Source organism: Sander vitreus, chromosome 19, assembly GCF_031162955.1.
Source record: "Sander vitreus isolate 19-12246 chromosome 19, sanVit1, whole genome shotgun sequence".
Classification (NCBI taxonomy): domain Eukaryota; kingdom Metazoa; phylum Chordata; class Actinopteri; order Perciformes; family Percidae; genus Sander; species Sander vitreus.
In genome coordinates, this window is record NC_135873.1 from 13,822,013 (window position 1) to 13,837,989 (window position 15,977).

General features: G+C 43.1%; 1 protein-coding gene across 2 annotated transcripts; it reads right to left on the minus strand.

Annotated features, from left to right (window-relative positions):
• Positions 1 to 542: 542 nt before the first annotated feature.
• Positions 543 to 15,853, minus strand: wrap53 (WD repeat containing, antisense to TP53). 2 transcript variants are annotated; one of them, XM_078275878.1, is made up of 11 exons: positions 15,642 to 15,853; positions 14,775 to 15,232; positions 14,436 to 14,619; positions 12,935 to 13,030; positions 12,139 to 12,247; positions 9,939 to 10,027; positions 6,455 to 6,678; positions 4,734 to 4,945; positions 3,674 to 3,777; positions 3,296 to 3,439; positions 543 to 2,392 (listed from the first exon to the last, which is right to left on the minus strand). In XM_078275878.1, the coding sequence occupies exons 2-11, from the start codon at positions 15,055 to 15,057 to the stop codon at positions 2,161 to 2,163; spliced, it is 1,677 nt and encodes a 558-aa protein (XP_078132004.1). In that variant the 5' UTR covers positions 15,058 to 15,232; positions 15,642 to 15,853; the 3' UTR covers positions 543 to 2,160. The 2 variants fall into 2 exon arrangements, with proteins under 2 accessions (XP_078132004.1, XP_078132005.1); XM_078275879.1 differs by having other exon boundaries at positions 14,775 to 15,252.
• Between the last annotated feature and the right edge of the window lie 124 nt (positions 15,854 to 15,977).

Consider the following 15,977-nt stretch of genomic DNA (forward strand, 5'->3'; position numbering starts at 1 on the left):
AACTAGATATGGTGTATAAAACATGACAGAATGTAAACATGAAGTCCAAGGAAGTGCCCATAGATGGACTTGATTCACAGTGCCAGCGTCGTCGTGCCCTAAACCACTTCCTGTCTCATCGCTGAACCTCTGGATTATTTATTACACCGGTTTGGCTTTTTTTATTTTCTTCTTTCTCTGGCCCCAATTTTCCCTCTTGTCGTCTTTCTACCTACTTTCCTCACCCAAGGTGGAGACGGTTGCTAAGCAACCTGCACAACAGCTCTACAGTGCAGCTCTCCAACTTGACTCTGGTCGGTGTGCCCCTGTGGTTTCAGACAAGCAACACGAGTGTGTGCGCACAGTCATACAGAATGTGTGGGAAAGGTGAAAGCTATGAATAGTTTCAATCTCATAAGCCAAAGCCAATAGTCCCTTTAGTTTTTGAGAGCTGCCTCTTGACTCGAGTATAACATCATCTTGCATTCATAGGGGATTTATTACAGGGCATCCGACTCTGAACTGCCTTAAACAGAAAGGACAAAAATGAATTAAACTGAATGTGTGAAGAGATATGCTTTTAATTCACTGCAGCTCGACTAAAATACGTAGAAAGCAACCTGTCACAGACACAGCCATCTATCTAGAGACTATGTCACAGCATCAAGGCCTACATGGTTCTCTAATGCTTTCTGGTAGAGTAAATCTGTGTGTTATTGTTTAAGAGTAGCTACACAATCGTAGCTACTATTGCTTGGCAACAAATTTGAGTTCCAAGAAGTGAGACCTGGATCAACAGAGGCTTCAAAATGGATAAAATCCTCAGTGTCTAAAGATACAAGGCTTTGGTTGGAGCTCTGCTTCCTCTGATCTACCTGCAAAGAAACCATAAAGCAAAGCACACCCCACTCAATGGCAACATTAGCATTAAGCAAATCACTGCAGTACATTATTAATACAATTTTACAAACAGTGTGTTTTGTGCTGCCACACTGTCGCCACTCAACAGTTACAAATGTAATCCGAGCATAATCTGTAGAAAAAAATAATAGACATCACTCGTTTTCCAGGTGCACCCACGACCTAAAGACTTTCACAGATTGTTATGAGGTTACAGTTATCAGACTAGCTGCTTACAGAGTATACATTCGGAAAAATTTGAATGATCACCGTGGCTTTACAAAAATATACATTTGTGAGCAAGCACAGAGCGACACAACACTTGGTGCGTCCAATAGTTTAAAAAAGAAGGTAAAAACAGGAGATCCCCATCAGTTTACAAAAGCAAAAGCTCAAGAACAAATGGCACTTACTGTAACTATAGCAGTTAGGAATCTCTGGGGCAGTATTATAGACACACACACACACACACACACATAAACAAACACTCCCACAGATACAACTCGGATTGGAGGCGCGATCAGTAGACAGACACTGGGCTGCTTCACACCAGTCAAGGCTTTCCATTCAACCAATACAAAAAAAAAGTTCCAATAAAAGATTCTTAACATTTAATCTTCCACTAATTAAATAACAAAATTTGAGAAATATCAGGTCTCAATTAGAGCCCGACCGATATATCGGCAGGCCAATATCAGGCATTTTCCAAACTATCGGCATTTATAATGGCCGATTAATGAATATTTATAAAACAAAAAACGGACGAAACGCCCTTCAACCATGTTCTGAGTGTTGCTGTTGTATAGTCTGTCCACCAGAGATACACATTATATATATATATATATACACACACACACACACACACACATATATGTGTATATATCAGAATATCGAATTTTTAAATCACCAAATGTTTGTATCGATATCGGCTTAAAAAAATCCTTTTATCGGTCGGGCTCTAGTCTCAATCCAATCCTTATGCAATCCACATCTTGTCTAAGACATCTGTTCTGTACTGACCTGATGTGCAATGTTCTATAATTCATTCATTTTAACTCTGCAGGTGAAATACTGCGTCAGTAAATGTGGTAAACCTGCAGGCGATATGTTAAGAATCTATTACAATTGATTTTGACTGTAAATGTTTAAGGTAACAATGAAAAATGAATAAATAAAATTATCCAGAAAATACTTCCCCACCTGCTGATGCCAAAAAAGACTCATCATTTGCTTTATCCATACCAAACATTCCCAAAATAAATATCACATGGCAGGTGTAACTCAATCTGTCTCAGCGGGCTGAACTAACGGAGGCTCTGGGTCCCCCTCGGGGGCAGGGCCGAGCGGCCCGGCCCACCACAGGCTCAGGGCGTTGTCTTGGCGGACCTCCGGGGGTGACATCACAGCTTCACCTCCCTCGCCCTCAGAGGCAGAGTCGCCCTCACTCTCGCCAGGCCACGGGAACTGACGCTGCCCGCTGGATGTAGCCAACAGTGGCATGAAGGGATGAATACTGGGGAAGAGAAAGGATGGAGGAAGAGGAAGAAAATGAAAATGATGGCGTGCAAAGAAAACTGATATGTCTGGTAGTTTGCACTGCAGCGCTTCACTTGTTGTGCATTTAAAGTAGTGTGTGTGTATATATATATATATATATATATATATATATATATATATATATATATATATATATATATATACACACATCTATCTACATATATATATATACATACATACACACATCTCATTTACAAGTGAGACATAACTACAAAATGAAAAATCAAACATACAATACAATCAAATGAAAAATATCAAGACAGCAGTATGCAGCCATAATTGGAAAAATGTATAAAATTATTTCATACAAATAAGTTAAGACTGAAAAAAAACATTCATAAAAAAGTGCAATTACAAAAGATGTATGACTGTACTATGTGAAACAGTCACAGTTGAAATCAAAAAAATGTAATCGACTCATTGGTATTAGTGCATCCAATATTAGATTACTCTGCAAATTATTCCAGAGAAATGTGGCAAATAAAAAACAGCAGGAAAACAGCAACACAGTCACTGAACATGATTGCTAGACCTAAATTTGATGATTGCTTACTTTCTCTGTCTGTCTCTCTCTGTTTGTACCATTTGTTTTATAATAGTTAGTTGAGGACTAATGGGCTTCCTGTGTGGTTGTATTTGACTTCTGACAAGACATCCCACGACCTGGACAATTGAGAAGCTTCCGTTTTTCCCTTTTATTTTTACCAATTTTATTTTGTACAATTAATGCTAAAGTTCTCTTTTAACCCCAACAGTGGCGAGGATAAAAATACGTCCTTTTTACAGGCAGAAACCTGATGCCAAAAAGGTATGTGTCAGCCAATGGGATGGGTTAGCTTTTTACTTTTAGCAGTCATACCTGACGCCGTTGGTGCAGTCCCAATGGGCTTGGAACCTGAGCTGAGGCTGCAGCAGCTCCTCATTGGCATCAGGAGGAGCTGTCAGGGTGTCCCAAACCGACACCACTCCCTCGGTGTTGCCACTCAGCAGGTACCTGCCCGACCTATACAGAAACACACAAAAACATTCGTGCACAATCATAGTAACGCAACTACCAACAGGTCACAGGTGATTGATCGGCCTCCATTTAGCTATGTGAAAGTTCAACAAAATGGTTGGCAGGATGCAGAAAAACTGGACGGGTGACAGTTCGCTCGTATATACAATGTCAGACTCGAGTTCAAGCTCACACACATATCACCGAGTAGAGTTGTAGTAGTTAGTGAAGGAAACTTACAGGTCAAGATCAAAGTAGATGCGTTGGTTAGTGGCCACGTTTCTCTTGAGTGAAAACACAACCTTGCCTGGCTCTCTTAGGTCCCAGCACAGGATTTCTGGATCCTACACACACAGACAGAGAGAGAGAGAGAGAGAGAGAGAGAGAGAGAGAGAGAGAGAGAGAGAGAGAGAGAGAGAGAGAATATCCACACATGAAATCATGTACACATGATGATCAGCAGATAAATACAACAAAAGCACACTACGACTGACACACAGAGAGAGACCTTTTGGCTATGTTGATAAAATGTATTCCGTAAACATGAAGGATACACACTGCCGACCTGTATTATTATATCCTCATTAAAATCAGCCCTACCAACAAACAACAACTGTAACTACATACTTGATGTTGGTTTCACACAGACCTGCAGTGTACAGTAAATCTGTACTCTTGACCCCGTTGCTAAATTGTAGATGAATTAACTGGCAGTGACTTGCATGCTACAGAGTAACTTTGTAGACTGGACTGCTTAAGTAGTGTATATTTAATCTAAACAGGGTAACGGGGATGAATGGGGGGCATTGAATCACACAGAGGCGGATCGTTATGGAGTCTCTACATTACAAGTTGCCAATAGAACATTGAGGACCATTTGTGCGATGTCAAACTATGGAGAGGACTCCAGATACGGTCTAGAACTGGAGGAAAATAATCTAATGGGTGGAATTTCAAGCCGTCCTGTGACGGTAAACCTCCGTAGCACCCTTGTGAACCACAGTGAATCCTTTAGACTTTCACTTTTGTGGGAATGCCGTAACGTCTAATCAGATTCATTACATGCTGACTCATGCCATCAAAGACAGGAAATTAACATATAAAGCTCTTGTCCAAAACCGTATAATATTCCAATGTATCAGAGTAAAGTCATTGGTTACCTGCATAACACACAAAGCCTACTGATGGTGCGTGTGTGATCGTTCATTCAAACAAAGCAACACTATTACCCTCAGGTCTCTGGTCGCATGCTGCTGCATGCAGAGTGTGTGTGTGTGTGTGTGTGTGTGTGTGTGTTGACCTTGCGTCCGCCGGTGTACAGGTAGTTGCCGTCAGGGGAGAAGAGCAGATGGGTGAGGCCTCCGTGGTGGCGGGTCGGCAGCAGAGCCAGCAGGGTGCCGTCTTGGCAGGAGTAGAGGCCAGCGCAGCGGGAGTACGAGCCACAGGCGTAAACAGACTGGCAGGGGCTGAAGCCAAAGCAGGAGATGATGCCACTTTGGCCCTGCTTCTTCACTGCAGTCAAGACAACACAGTGGCATTTGGCAGGGCAGCCTTTTTTTAAAAGGTTCAAAAGACACAACTCCCAATCACTTCTACTCAAAGTTGACTTTTTTTGGCAGCTCCTGTATTCCTGATTACATTTCAGAAGAGGAAAATATTTCTCAACGCACACTTTAAGTCACATTCGGATCATCTGGTTCTTTTTACAAATCGATTTTCCTGTAACGTTACCTCCTTTCCAAATCGTCGGCTTTCTCACTCTTCACAAAAACGGCTTTTAAGCACGTTTTCTGCACAAAATAGCAGAGCCGAGGGTTTGGCACTCACATGTATCACGTTACTTGTCTTTGAGATTAACCATACATTTCTGCATAATTTGCAGTTATTAATGATTATGCCGAGCTGATGGAGCCAAACGGACAAGAAACCACATACAGCAATGATTCACCAGAGCAAGACGTTGAGATGCCTGCATAGCAGAGTTGAGGTTTAGTCATTACATAAAAAGCCTTATTCCAGCCTCAGAATCATAAAGGGCAAAACAAAAGTGTGTTGACATTTTCAAGGATAATTTTGGTGCTTTAGAATACTTTAGCCCGTTAACTACAAGGCAAGGTTCACTTCATTTCAGTACTTTACAAAAGCCTGCCAGCGAGCTGAAACTTCTTTGAAGTGTGTGACAAAGATAAGGAATTCATCACAGTTAACATTTAGATTCCTTTATCGTTTGTCAGAAACACATAATAAAAAAAACTCTCCTTTTTGATTTGTTCAAGGAGACTTCAGCCCGTTGGATGTGACAGCCAGCGACAGAGAGTTTGGAGCGCCCTTCAACAAAACAGTCCCTGCTTTTAAACTGGAACACACATCCTTAATATTGTTCATAACCAATAGTTATCCATCTTAGTGCATGAGTTTGCCACCAATTTCAAAAAGCTTTTATATCAATACATAATGCGAGAGCACGGAATAGATCCGAGTTTGTAATAGAATCAGAATTAACATGTCTGTTAGATTAGAAGTGAAGTGGGGCTGGGTATGGGCACTGACTACACGACTCATCTTTGATACTCTGTGTCACAACTCGATTCATCACGACTGAAAATACCCAGAGAATTCATAACAGTACCTTACAGGGCTGCACGACATAATATCTAATTGTGATTATTTTGACTGACATTGCGATATGATTCACAATACTGTGATGATTTTTTATTTTTATTTTTTTAAATGATTAGTGTGATTTTTGCGAGGATCTGTACCAAAGATATTTTCTTTAGTATGTAGGATATTTGCAGGCCAGGACATCTCTGCAGCACCAGCATACTTCATTCAGAATGGTTTGACACATATTTTGCCTTTAACAAATATTGCGAAAATGACGCTAGGTTGACTCCTACAGGAGCGGAAAATGAATTTCCCAGCGCTACTGTAAAGTAGTAGCAGTACATGATTTGTAGTTTAAAATCCCCAGCGTGTCGCTTTAAGCTGAAAGGTGTGCGAGAGCAGTTGATAACTGACCTACGGTGGGCCGCTCCTCACAGTCTCTTCCAGGCCGCTCGGTGTAGAAGACCCTGACAGTTTTGTCGAAGCCGCAGTAGAGCTGCGTTCCATCGGGCGAGAAGCAGAGGGAGTGGGCTGCTGTCAGCTCATCTAGGTGATTGTAGGGTCGGAAACTGGCTCGCACCTCCCCGTAAAATGCATCCCACACGTGGACTGGGTTGTCACGGCTACTACTGGCTAGACTAAGGAAGAGGCGCAAGAGGGCAGACAAAAAGAGTGAGTTATTAAGACATATGAGAAAAGGACTGAAAGACAGGCAGGGAATAGAGAGTGAATGATGCAGGAACACATTTAGTGAGCAGTGACTTAACATCCCTATTTTTGGATACTCCTGTGTGACTTACATACTTGACAAATGAAAAGTACTGAGTTTTTCTCATTTTATTAACAACATTAGTGAAAGAAGTGGATTCAGAACGTAGCGTCATTGAAATGAGGATACATATGCTGTAATGCAATTCTGGCTGCTAGTATTGAAGTGACATTTTAAATAACAATGATATAGAAAAATATGTAAGACAGACATTTTTATAATGTTTTGATGGTATATACGGTCATATCGCCCAGCCCTAGTTGAATTGGACATTAAACAGGCTTTACACTGCCAGCTCGCCAGTACAAAGTCTGTGTGGTGTCCAATTGGGCCCATGTGTGAATAGAGCAGCTCATTGTCCGGAGAATTCACAGCGAGTGAGTGGCGTGTTGATGACGTTTCTATCATGCGACTGGCACGAAAGGGGAAGAATTCAAACATCCGTAGGGTGATTTACACGAAGAAGTCGTGAAAAAAGTCCCAACCGGAGAGACGACGAGATTCGGACACTTGTGTCGGTAAGGGCAGACACCGAAATCGTCAGACAAACTCAGGGAATGGCAAGAGGCTTGGTTGTTTATGATCAAATTAAGACCTGGCTACATGACCGCGGTGTGGTCTGTGATATGTCCTGACTCCTGCATGCTACGCCCAGGCGCCACAACTCCTCTAAACCAAACGGGGCATTTCCAATTAATGAGAACGGATGTACGCCTACATGCGAGGAAGGGAAACTCAATAATTGTAAAATTGGATATAGTGTCACAATCAGTCTAACAAATGAACTAGTGAAATAAAAATAAGAGTTGTATCTGCATCTCATTGCATACATACCAGATTTCAATTAAATACGCTGCCAAGATTCTTTTGAAATATACATTAGGTATGACCACAAACGTCTTGTTGGATTTCTTGGGTTTGTTTCTAACCTCTACTGCACCACATCCACCTGAATGTATTAATGCAATTAATGTAATCAAAACAAATATGCAGCATTGTGCTATGCCTCATTAAGGAGACAAGACCACAGCACAATATTCCTTTTGATTCAAATCAGGGCCAAAGACTGAGCCATGCCTTTTTAACTCTAATTACTGGCACCGAACAAATGCCGAAACATCACTGCAGCTCAATTAGACAAAGGAAATTAGCCCCTACCACTGCTGCCGTGTTCGGTTATGGTCCCCCTGAGCCGCAGCTTTATTCCAGAGCAGGGAAATGCCCAATTATAATGCTAGACTGCTGCTAGCTTGGAGCAATGCCTAGAACTCAGTGCAACTTAACCGAGCCATAACAGGGGCCCTTACTCCCTCTCTACAGGAGGGGCATCAACAACACACGGCTTTTGGCAGACAGAAGTTCAAGGACCGCAGGGGGAGGAATGAGAAACAAAATGGGGGATGTGAAAAGAGGGGGGGGGGGAGGAAGAGGGAGGATAAAGACAGAGGGCACTAGAAAAACAAGTTTGCCGTGAATGCTTTTAATAATTACAACCATAACCTTTCATTCGCTTGCCTTGGCCCTTAACAGTCTACCTGAGCTTGTCCGACCACCTGTGTGTGCACGAGCTCCCCTGTGATGTATAGCATTGATCTGAGGAAGATGAAGAATATGTGCTGTCAGCTCTTCATCATGACAGTCAGGTCTTTGTACAGCTCTGGCAGATCCACACAGGCCTCTCAAGTGCTTCATTGTCCACAGGAGGCGTTTGTTAATCACCGCGTTGTTTACACAACTCTCATCTCATCTTATCTCGTCATACAGCTCCTGACGCCCCCCCCCCCCCCTTTACACAGTGAAGGTTGTCTGGTGTTAGGGTGGAGTGTTGCCAATGCTGGGCCTTGATCAGAGGGCGGAGGTGGGAACTGGAGGATGATGGGAGCTGGGGGAGGAGGGGTACACACAGTGAAAACTGTTGGCAACTTGACCTCAGCTCGTTAGCACGGCCCTGCCTCTCTCGCCACAGACGATATGCATTCTCCACGGTGATGGCTGAGGGTTACTGATGTTGGCTCTGTTTAACAGAGCACGCACAGACACACAGTCATGTCACAATTACCCCATTTCAAAAGCATGCTAGAGCACGCACACGCACACAAAAAGAGAATGAGATGAAAAGCGAAGCCCCAAGTCAGAACCACGAGGCCCTTTAGGTGTTGTCTAGACCCGGGAGAGCTGTTAGTGGGCTGAATCATTCTGAAAAGCACCGTGGGCCTCAAACAGCTGAGCGGATTGCGGCGGAGGCAGACAAGACGAAGGCCAACTCTTCACTCATAATGAGAGACATCGGAAAGCTTTTACAGCCATCTCCACGCTGCCAGCCGCAAACACCACGGGGATCAGAGAGTGAGTCACAAGCATAAAACAATATCCTCGACATTCAGATTCTTCAGAGGTCTATTAGACAGGCTCAAGCACACAGAAAATCAGAAACAAACAATCTAAGAGCTACATTTAAAAAACCAAACACTAACTGACACTAGCCTCGATTAACAACATAGTGCCTTTTCTGTGTATACATCCTTCACAGTCTGGCAGGCTGAACTTTAAAGTGAACTTTAAATGTCTCATTTAAGAGCTGAGGCTCAGGGCATGGTCTGGCATCAAGATCAGATTAACTCTAGTCTCGCATTGCCAGACCTTCTTCCACACAGTATTTTCTGGGATGGGAGAAAAACGTGCTCTGGTTTATTATATTTATTTCTTTCAATCACAATCGTCTCGGGAGGCTCTAGGCCCCCGACGCAGGTACGGTGCCACTACAAAATAGCCTCGTGAAGGAACTTGTTTTGGTGAAACATTTGCTCGTAGGGCGCCCGGATAGCTCAGTTGGTAGAGCAGGCGCCCACATATAGAGCTTTACTCCTTCGACTCCGACCTGCGGCCCTTTGCTGCATGTCATTCCCCCTCTCTCCCCCCTTTCATTTCTTCAGCTGTCCTATCAATAAAGGCCTAAAAATGCCCAAAAAATAATCTTAAAAAAAATAAATACATATTTGCTCGTAGGAGTTCAGAATGCCAACACAAAGACAGTGGAAGGTGAGGGACATCCGGCGGAACCTCCGACGGCACCGGAACAATGCCGTAAATGAAACGCCGTCGATATAGACTAGACCGAGTCTAACTCACAAGCATGTGTCTGCGTCCAGAGAGCTCATCTTGGGGTACCAGCAGTAGTCGTAGATGGTGTCTCCCTCTGCCATCCTCAGCACTGGACTCTGCCACAGAATGAGAGAAAGGAGACGGTCAGGAACGTGAAGACTGAACACACAGCATAAACAAGTTGTAATGACAGATGGGATCTGAATAGGTGGCAACAAGGGAACGTCACAGGCTTTTGCTTTTAGTAAAACTTCATATAAAAAGCCAGTGGCACGAAATAGAGCAATAAAAGCTCAATTTTCTACCCTTTTCACAAGCGGTGAGAGATCTCTGTAATGGAGGAACGTGGATTATATTTCAATTATTTTTGTTCAGTGATCCCAATCTACCAGCCTGTAATACAATTAAGAGATTGGCCCGCCACATGATATTTCCCCAAACCTAAAAAAGGACAGAATGTCTATTCTATTATAACTGCTAAATCTTCAGTAATACATTTTCTGAAGCTGCTGCCTGTATTTGATTGACATGTTTTTTTACTTAGCTGATCGCATATACTGAACATGCAGAAACAACAACATACTGACAGTCTGTATAAAAGGTCAGATAACACATGATGACATTTAGTGGAAATATCTCAGTTTAGACTTAGAAATGTGAAATCTCTCATAACATGATTAAGGCATTAAAACATCCATAGTGGCGCAGAACACAAACCTCTAGTAATCTGTCGTATTTGCAGTCAAAAACTGGATGATTTCTAACTCTAAGGTGCTATTTGTTATCTCTAATTTCAAAGCCCTACGTATCAGACCACAGACGATAGGTGGATTCTGAATGCAGTAATGTGGTCAGTATTAATGGGAGTACATAAAAGTTTGTTTCACAGAATAAACTAACTAAACTTTGCGGAATGGGTGGCTGTGGGAACAGAAATAGGAGTTGGAATCTTCAAACCAGTAGGCCGAAGTTTGACTGACACCCAGGTTTGGAGAAGAAGATTATGGCTTTACACATTTTCTGGACTTCCTTCACAAAAACAGTCTACCACTGCCTCGATCGGTTAGTGCATTTGTGTAATCTGTGAGTTTGGTGAATCTGAACTAAGCCTTAAAAAAAAAAAAAAAAAAAAGGTCACACTTAAACACAAACAAACTAACCGATCAATGCAGCGATAGACCAGCGACTCCCGTTTTCTGCGAGGTAAAATGACTGTTTGGTGGCTTTAAAGAGAGCGATACAACGGCTTCAGTTCCCCCGTCAGAAAGGGCTGACTCACGGAAAGGTAAAGTGGTGCACACTTAAACAGGCTTTCTGCAGGTTTCACCAAGTCAGTTTTAAGACTTTTGAAGACCATTATGAATGAAATTTAAGACCTTTATCACAAAATCAACTAAGCCCTAAATTCTTTATTTAATCAAGCCAAGTATCGCTAAACTTGTACTTCCCCATCGCTGAAGAATAAAATCTGTTTTATGTCTGTGGTACAACCCGAAAGAGACTCGCACCAATAATAGAAAAGCTGATTGGCTGCAATATAAGTTGCATGTTGGTCTCATTTGTAGTCGTAATACAGCGAAATTATATTTGGACCAGCGAAAGAAAGAACCCCAGACCGCAGAATAAATAAAAACAAGAGCATTAGAGGTAGCGTTGCATGGACGTACGAAAATTAAGACCTGTTTAAAAGGATTTAAGACCTAGAACGCAACACTTGAGCGAATGTAAGGCCTAACATTTAAATTTTTAAATTTTAGACTTTTTAAGACCCCGCGGAAACCCTGTTAAACTAATGTTGATGTTTTTAGGTGGCCCGTTTTTTTGTTGTTGTTGTAAAATATGTTTAGCTGCTGCCCCCGTCCACAGCAGTACATTGCTTAGCTTCGGTGCTCTTGCCCAATTCTCCAAACTGGGGGGGTGCCGACCGCCATCTACTGTAGCTAATACACTGACTATGGATAAGTACCTCATACAATCCCACTTCAAAAAATCTCAACTATCCCTTTAAGGTTTTCCGAATGTTGGGAAGGATTCCCTCAGGCAGCTACTACCTCTAACCGCTACGCAAACATTTGGGGAATGAGTCAAAAGCATACAACAATATCCTCGATATTCAGATACAACCGATATAAGATATAAGGCTCAGGCACACAGAAAATCTTACTCACACACACAAAAACGCAGTGTCAAACTCTAACCCATGATGGTAAGCTATCTGTGTGCTCACCATCTCAGGAAGCATGTCCCAGTTGTAGCTGTAAATCTCTGGAGGGAGGTTGTACAACCGGAGCACATTGTCTGCACTGTTGGTCAGGATACAGGAACCATCGGGGGCCCTGGTTTAGAAAAGGGAGGAGGAGAAAAAGATGACGGTGTATTAACAGCAGTGAATTCAGAACATGTACACAGGTTGGTTTTAAGCTATTGTATGCATCTACAGTACGTAGGCAGTTTGGACTAAAGGTGCCATAGCATACATTTTAAATCATAACTGTACTTGATTTATCTTGACTAAGGAGATAAATATTGTTTGTTAATAGCTCAGTCAATAGGGAGCTGGGTTGGGAACCGGAGTGTTGTTGGTTCAAGTCCCCATACGGACCAAAGTATGGTGGTGGACTGGTAGCTGGAGAGGTGCCTGTTCACCTCCTGGGCACTACCAAGGTGCCCTTGAGCAAGGCACCGAACCCCCAACAGCCCCTCACTCTGACATCTCTCCATTAGTGCATGTATAGGTACTGAGCATGTGTGTGTAATTCAGGTCGTGTGTAATAACAGAGTGAAAACATTGTAATTTCCCCTTGCAGGATTAATAAAGTATACATTATTATTATTAGTTGCCTCACTTATACCAAATGTACTGTCTGCCCTAGTGTTTCCACTATGGCCTGAGAATGTCAAACGGGGTGAAAGCCATTTTCCTAGCTTCATTTGCACAGAAAGAAAATCATATTATACTTAGCACCTCCAAAAGCTTATCCACATGGTAAATTATGCAACATGTTAATTCTAGAAGAGATTACCATTTGCAGCCTTTGAGGTAATTCTCTGGAACGTTGGAGTACTCGGTCCAGGAACCAGTCAGCATCTGGGGATTCTGGGTAAAATCTAGGCCAAGGCTGTGAGCAAGATAGAGAGAATGGCAATTCTTCGGTTAAATCACTTTAAAAGACAGGGTAGTGGGATCATCACACAAACTGAAAGACTAAACTTACCATTTTACTAATGCTGAGGGCATAACGTTACCAGAATGAATGCAACCACAATCCCAGCATGTAGTTCTTGCCTAGATTTGCCTATTTGTCTGATTAAGTTTAATACCATCCAGTACATTTTCCTAGCCTGGGACAAAACTGTTGCTGTATATAAACCACAGAGTCAACTTGCACAAAGCCCAACAGGAAGATTTAGACAGTGTCACCACACAGTGGAGTGGATTGTTAATTACATTTCATTCCGTCATTTTTCATCCCATGTCATCCTTTAATATTTAATCAGTTAAAGCTATGGTGCACTTTCTGCCCAACTTCAAAATCAGAGCTATTGTAAAATGCACAGAGAATGCAGAGCAACACTCACAGGCAATTACACATGCTCAAATAGCTGCCTGTGACTGTGCAATTACCATAACATTTGGATTGCAATAACTATGGTTGATAGCATCAATGTGAGTCAAACTAATTATTTCAGTAAACTGCTTTGTTGACACTTAGTGATGCCAGGTGGAAGACATTTTCTACATTTTTATTAGATTATGGTGCATGGGCTGTTTTACTTATTAGTACTAAAATAACATATCTAATACTTTATATCATGTGTAGTCTACAGCCACGATGTTCCACTTCGGGATTGTTTAGGCGCCGCCGGGATGTCCGTTACCTTCCGCTTTCTTTGTGTTGGCGTTCTAAACTCCGGTGGATTTCTGAGGCTATGGTTAACTGCTCCTCAGATCTCTGCCGGGTAAATCCAGACAGCTAGCTAGACTATCTGGCCAATCTGAGTTTTCTGTTGCACGACTAAAACAACCTTTGAACGTACACAAGTTCTTTCTCGAGGCTATTTTGCAGAGGCGCAATTGCTCCGCGCGGCGCTTAGCGCCGCCCAAGACGATGGGGATTGGTTTAAAAATGCCAGAGCACGTTTTTCTCCCATCCCTGAATGCTGTGTGGACTCGCCAGACCCTCCGCCGCAGCGCAGTGGAGGAAGATCTGGCAATGCAAGACTAGTTCATGTGTAATTATGATGTTTCATGGGTGCCACATCATGTACTGAAGATAACAGGAAGGATAAGATGATTCGCCAGCTGATGTGTGGTGTGCGCCTGGCGTCGTAAGGCTGCCGTGCATCACCCAGGTGGTGGCAGAGAGTAGAAGTCTCCCAACTAACATTACATAACACCCCCCCCCCCCCAAAAAAAAAAACTCCTACTTGTAATAGCTCACTTGATGGTGCGTCTGCTGCAGCTTTACCCCTAGTTATATGGGTTAAGGGGTTAAAATAAACTTGACTTCTTCCTCCACTTACCGCTGTCCTTCACTGGGGCTGTCTGCAGATCTGATAACGTCGTGCTCCTCCTCTGGTTTCACCTCTCCTCCTAAGGGAGCATCAAGTCCTCCATCTCCATTCTGACGGCATTCTTCTTCACCTCCCACACTGACAGGCACCTCTTCCCCTACTCCACCGTTGTCGCCACATTGTAGTGGTTCTCCTGCATCAAAAAGTTAATTTGTGCAGGTTAACTCATTAATCTCCAAGATAATCCTGAATCATAATCTCTGACTGACACCCACAATCTTAACTTGAATGAATACATTTCTTCGTTCCCTTTGTTTTATTTCATGTGATACATACTACTACTTCTACTTTGTGCTGGTGAGGCTGGCTCTTTCTGCAGCAAGCCAGCCTGTGCTGGCGTTTCTTCATGCATCTTGACTGGTTTATCAAGCTGCTCCAGTTCCTGTTCCTCCTCTCTTATTCTGGGCCGCTTGGCAGACGTAGGTACCCCTTCCTCTGAAGTCTCGGCTACCTCTAAGCGGTCACCGTCGGGCAAAGGTGGTGCCTGATGAGGGGGCTCATTATCCGCTTCGGCGTCCTGGCCTGCGCCTGTAACACCACCGCTTTCACCACTTCCAGCTGAGTCAGACATCTCTCTTGGTTTATCAATCTCTCCTGTCAAGTCCTCTACCTGGCGTCCGAATACCTTGTGTCCGGTGGTTGACTGTCAGACGTGGGTGAGGTAAGTGCTACTGGGATAGTGCTTCTTCCTGCAGTGTGGGTGTTTGAGTCTGCTGGGGGTCGAGGACATCACAGCACCCACTAGCCTAGAAAACAGTGAGGAAAGCTAAAACGAAGGCAGGGGGACAGGGCAGATGAGGCCAATAATACAAGACACATGTCAAAACAATGCAAAAAATAACAAAAGCCCAAACACATCAGAAAAGTCGTGACGTTTCCTGATTAGAGGAATAACTAACGTTATAAACTGCTCGTGCAAACACCCTAAAGACACCTGTGGCTAGTCGTGACGTGCCAACCACTCAAAACTAGCATTAATGTTAATTTTGTATACGCTTGCTACTTAGCTACATCACAAACGTGTGCACGCTTCACTCAATGTATGCGCTGCGGCACTAATATAACTCGAACGATGCTGCCAAACAAGGCAACAACAGCAAACATCAAGCACCTAACGTTAGCATTAGCCTATGCTAGCCGTCTGGTGCTACTAACCTGTGTTGTGGCTTGCCTGGCCTTTGGTTCTGCTCGCAATTTGGCTATAAACAGTTTGTGGTCGATGGTGTCACCTGAAGCCGGAGAGTACCAATGATGCACAAAAATATTCGACGTTCTTCTACTTCGGGATGTTTGCGTTTCTATTCACCAGTTCATTGCGAGAAGTTGTTAACACTGTGGGCGGCCATGTGTTTCGAACGATCGCGAGAGTTGCGCTGATCACGGTAACGCGCTCATTTATTTTTGTGATCGGTAACGCGCTCATGGATGCTCCTCCACACACGTCATTTTTGCTGACGCTTTTATCCAAAGCGACTTACAATTGCTATATAT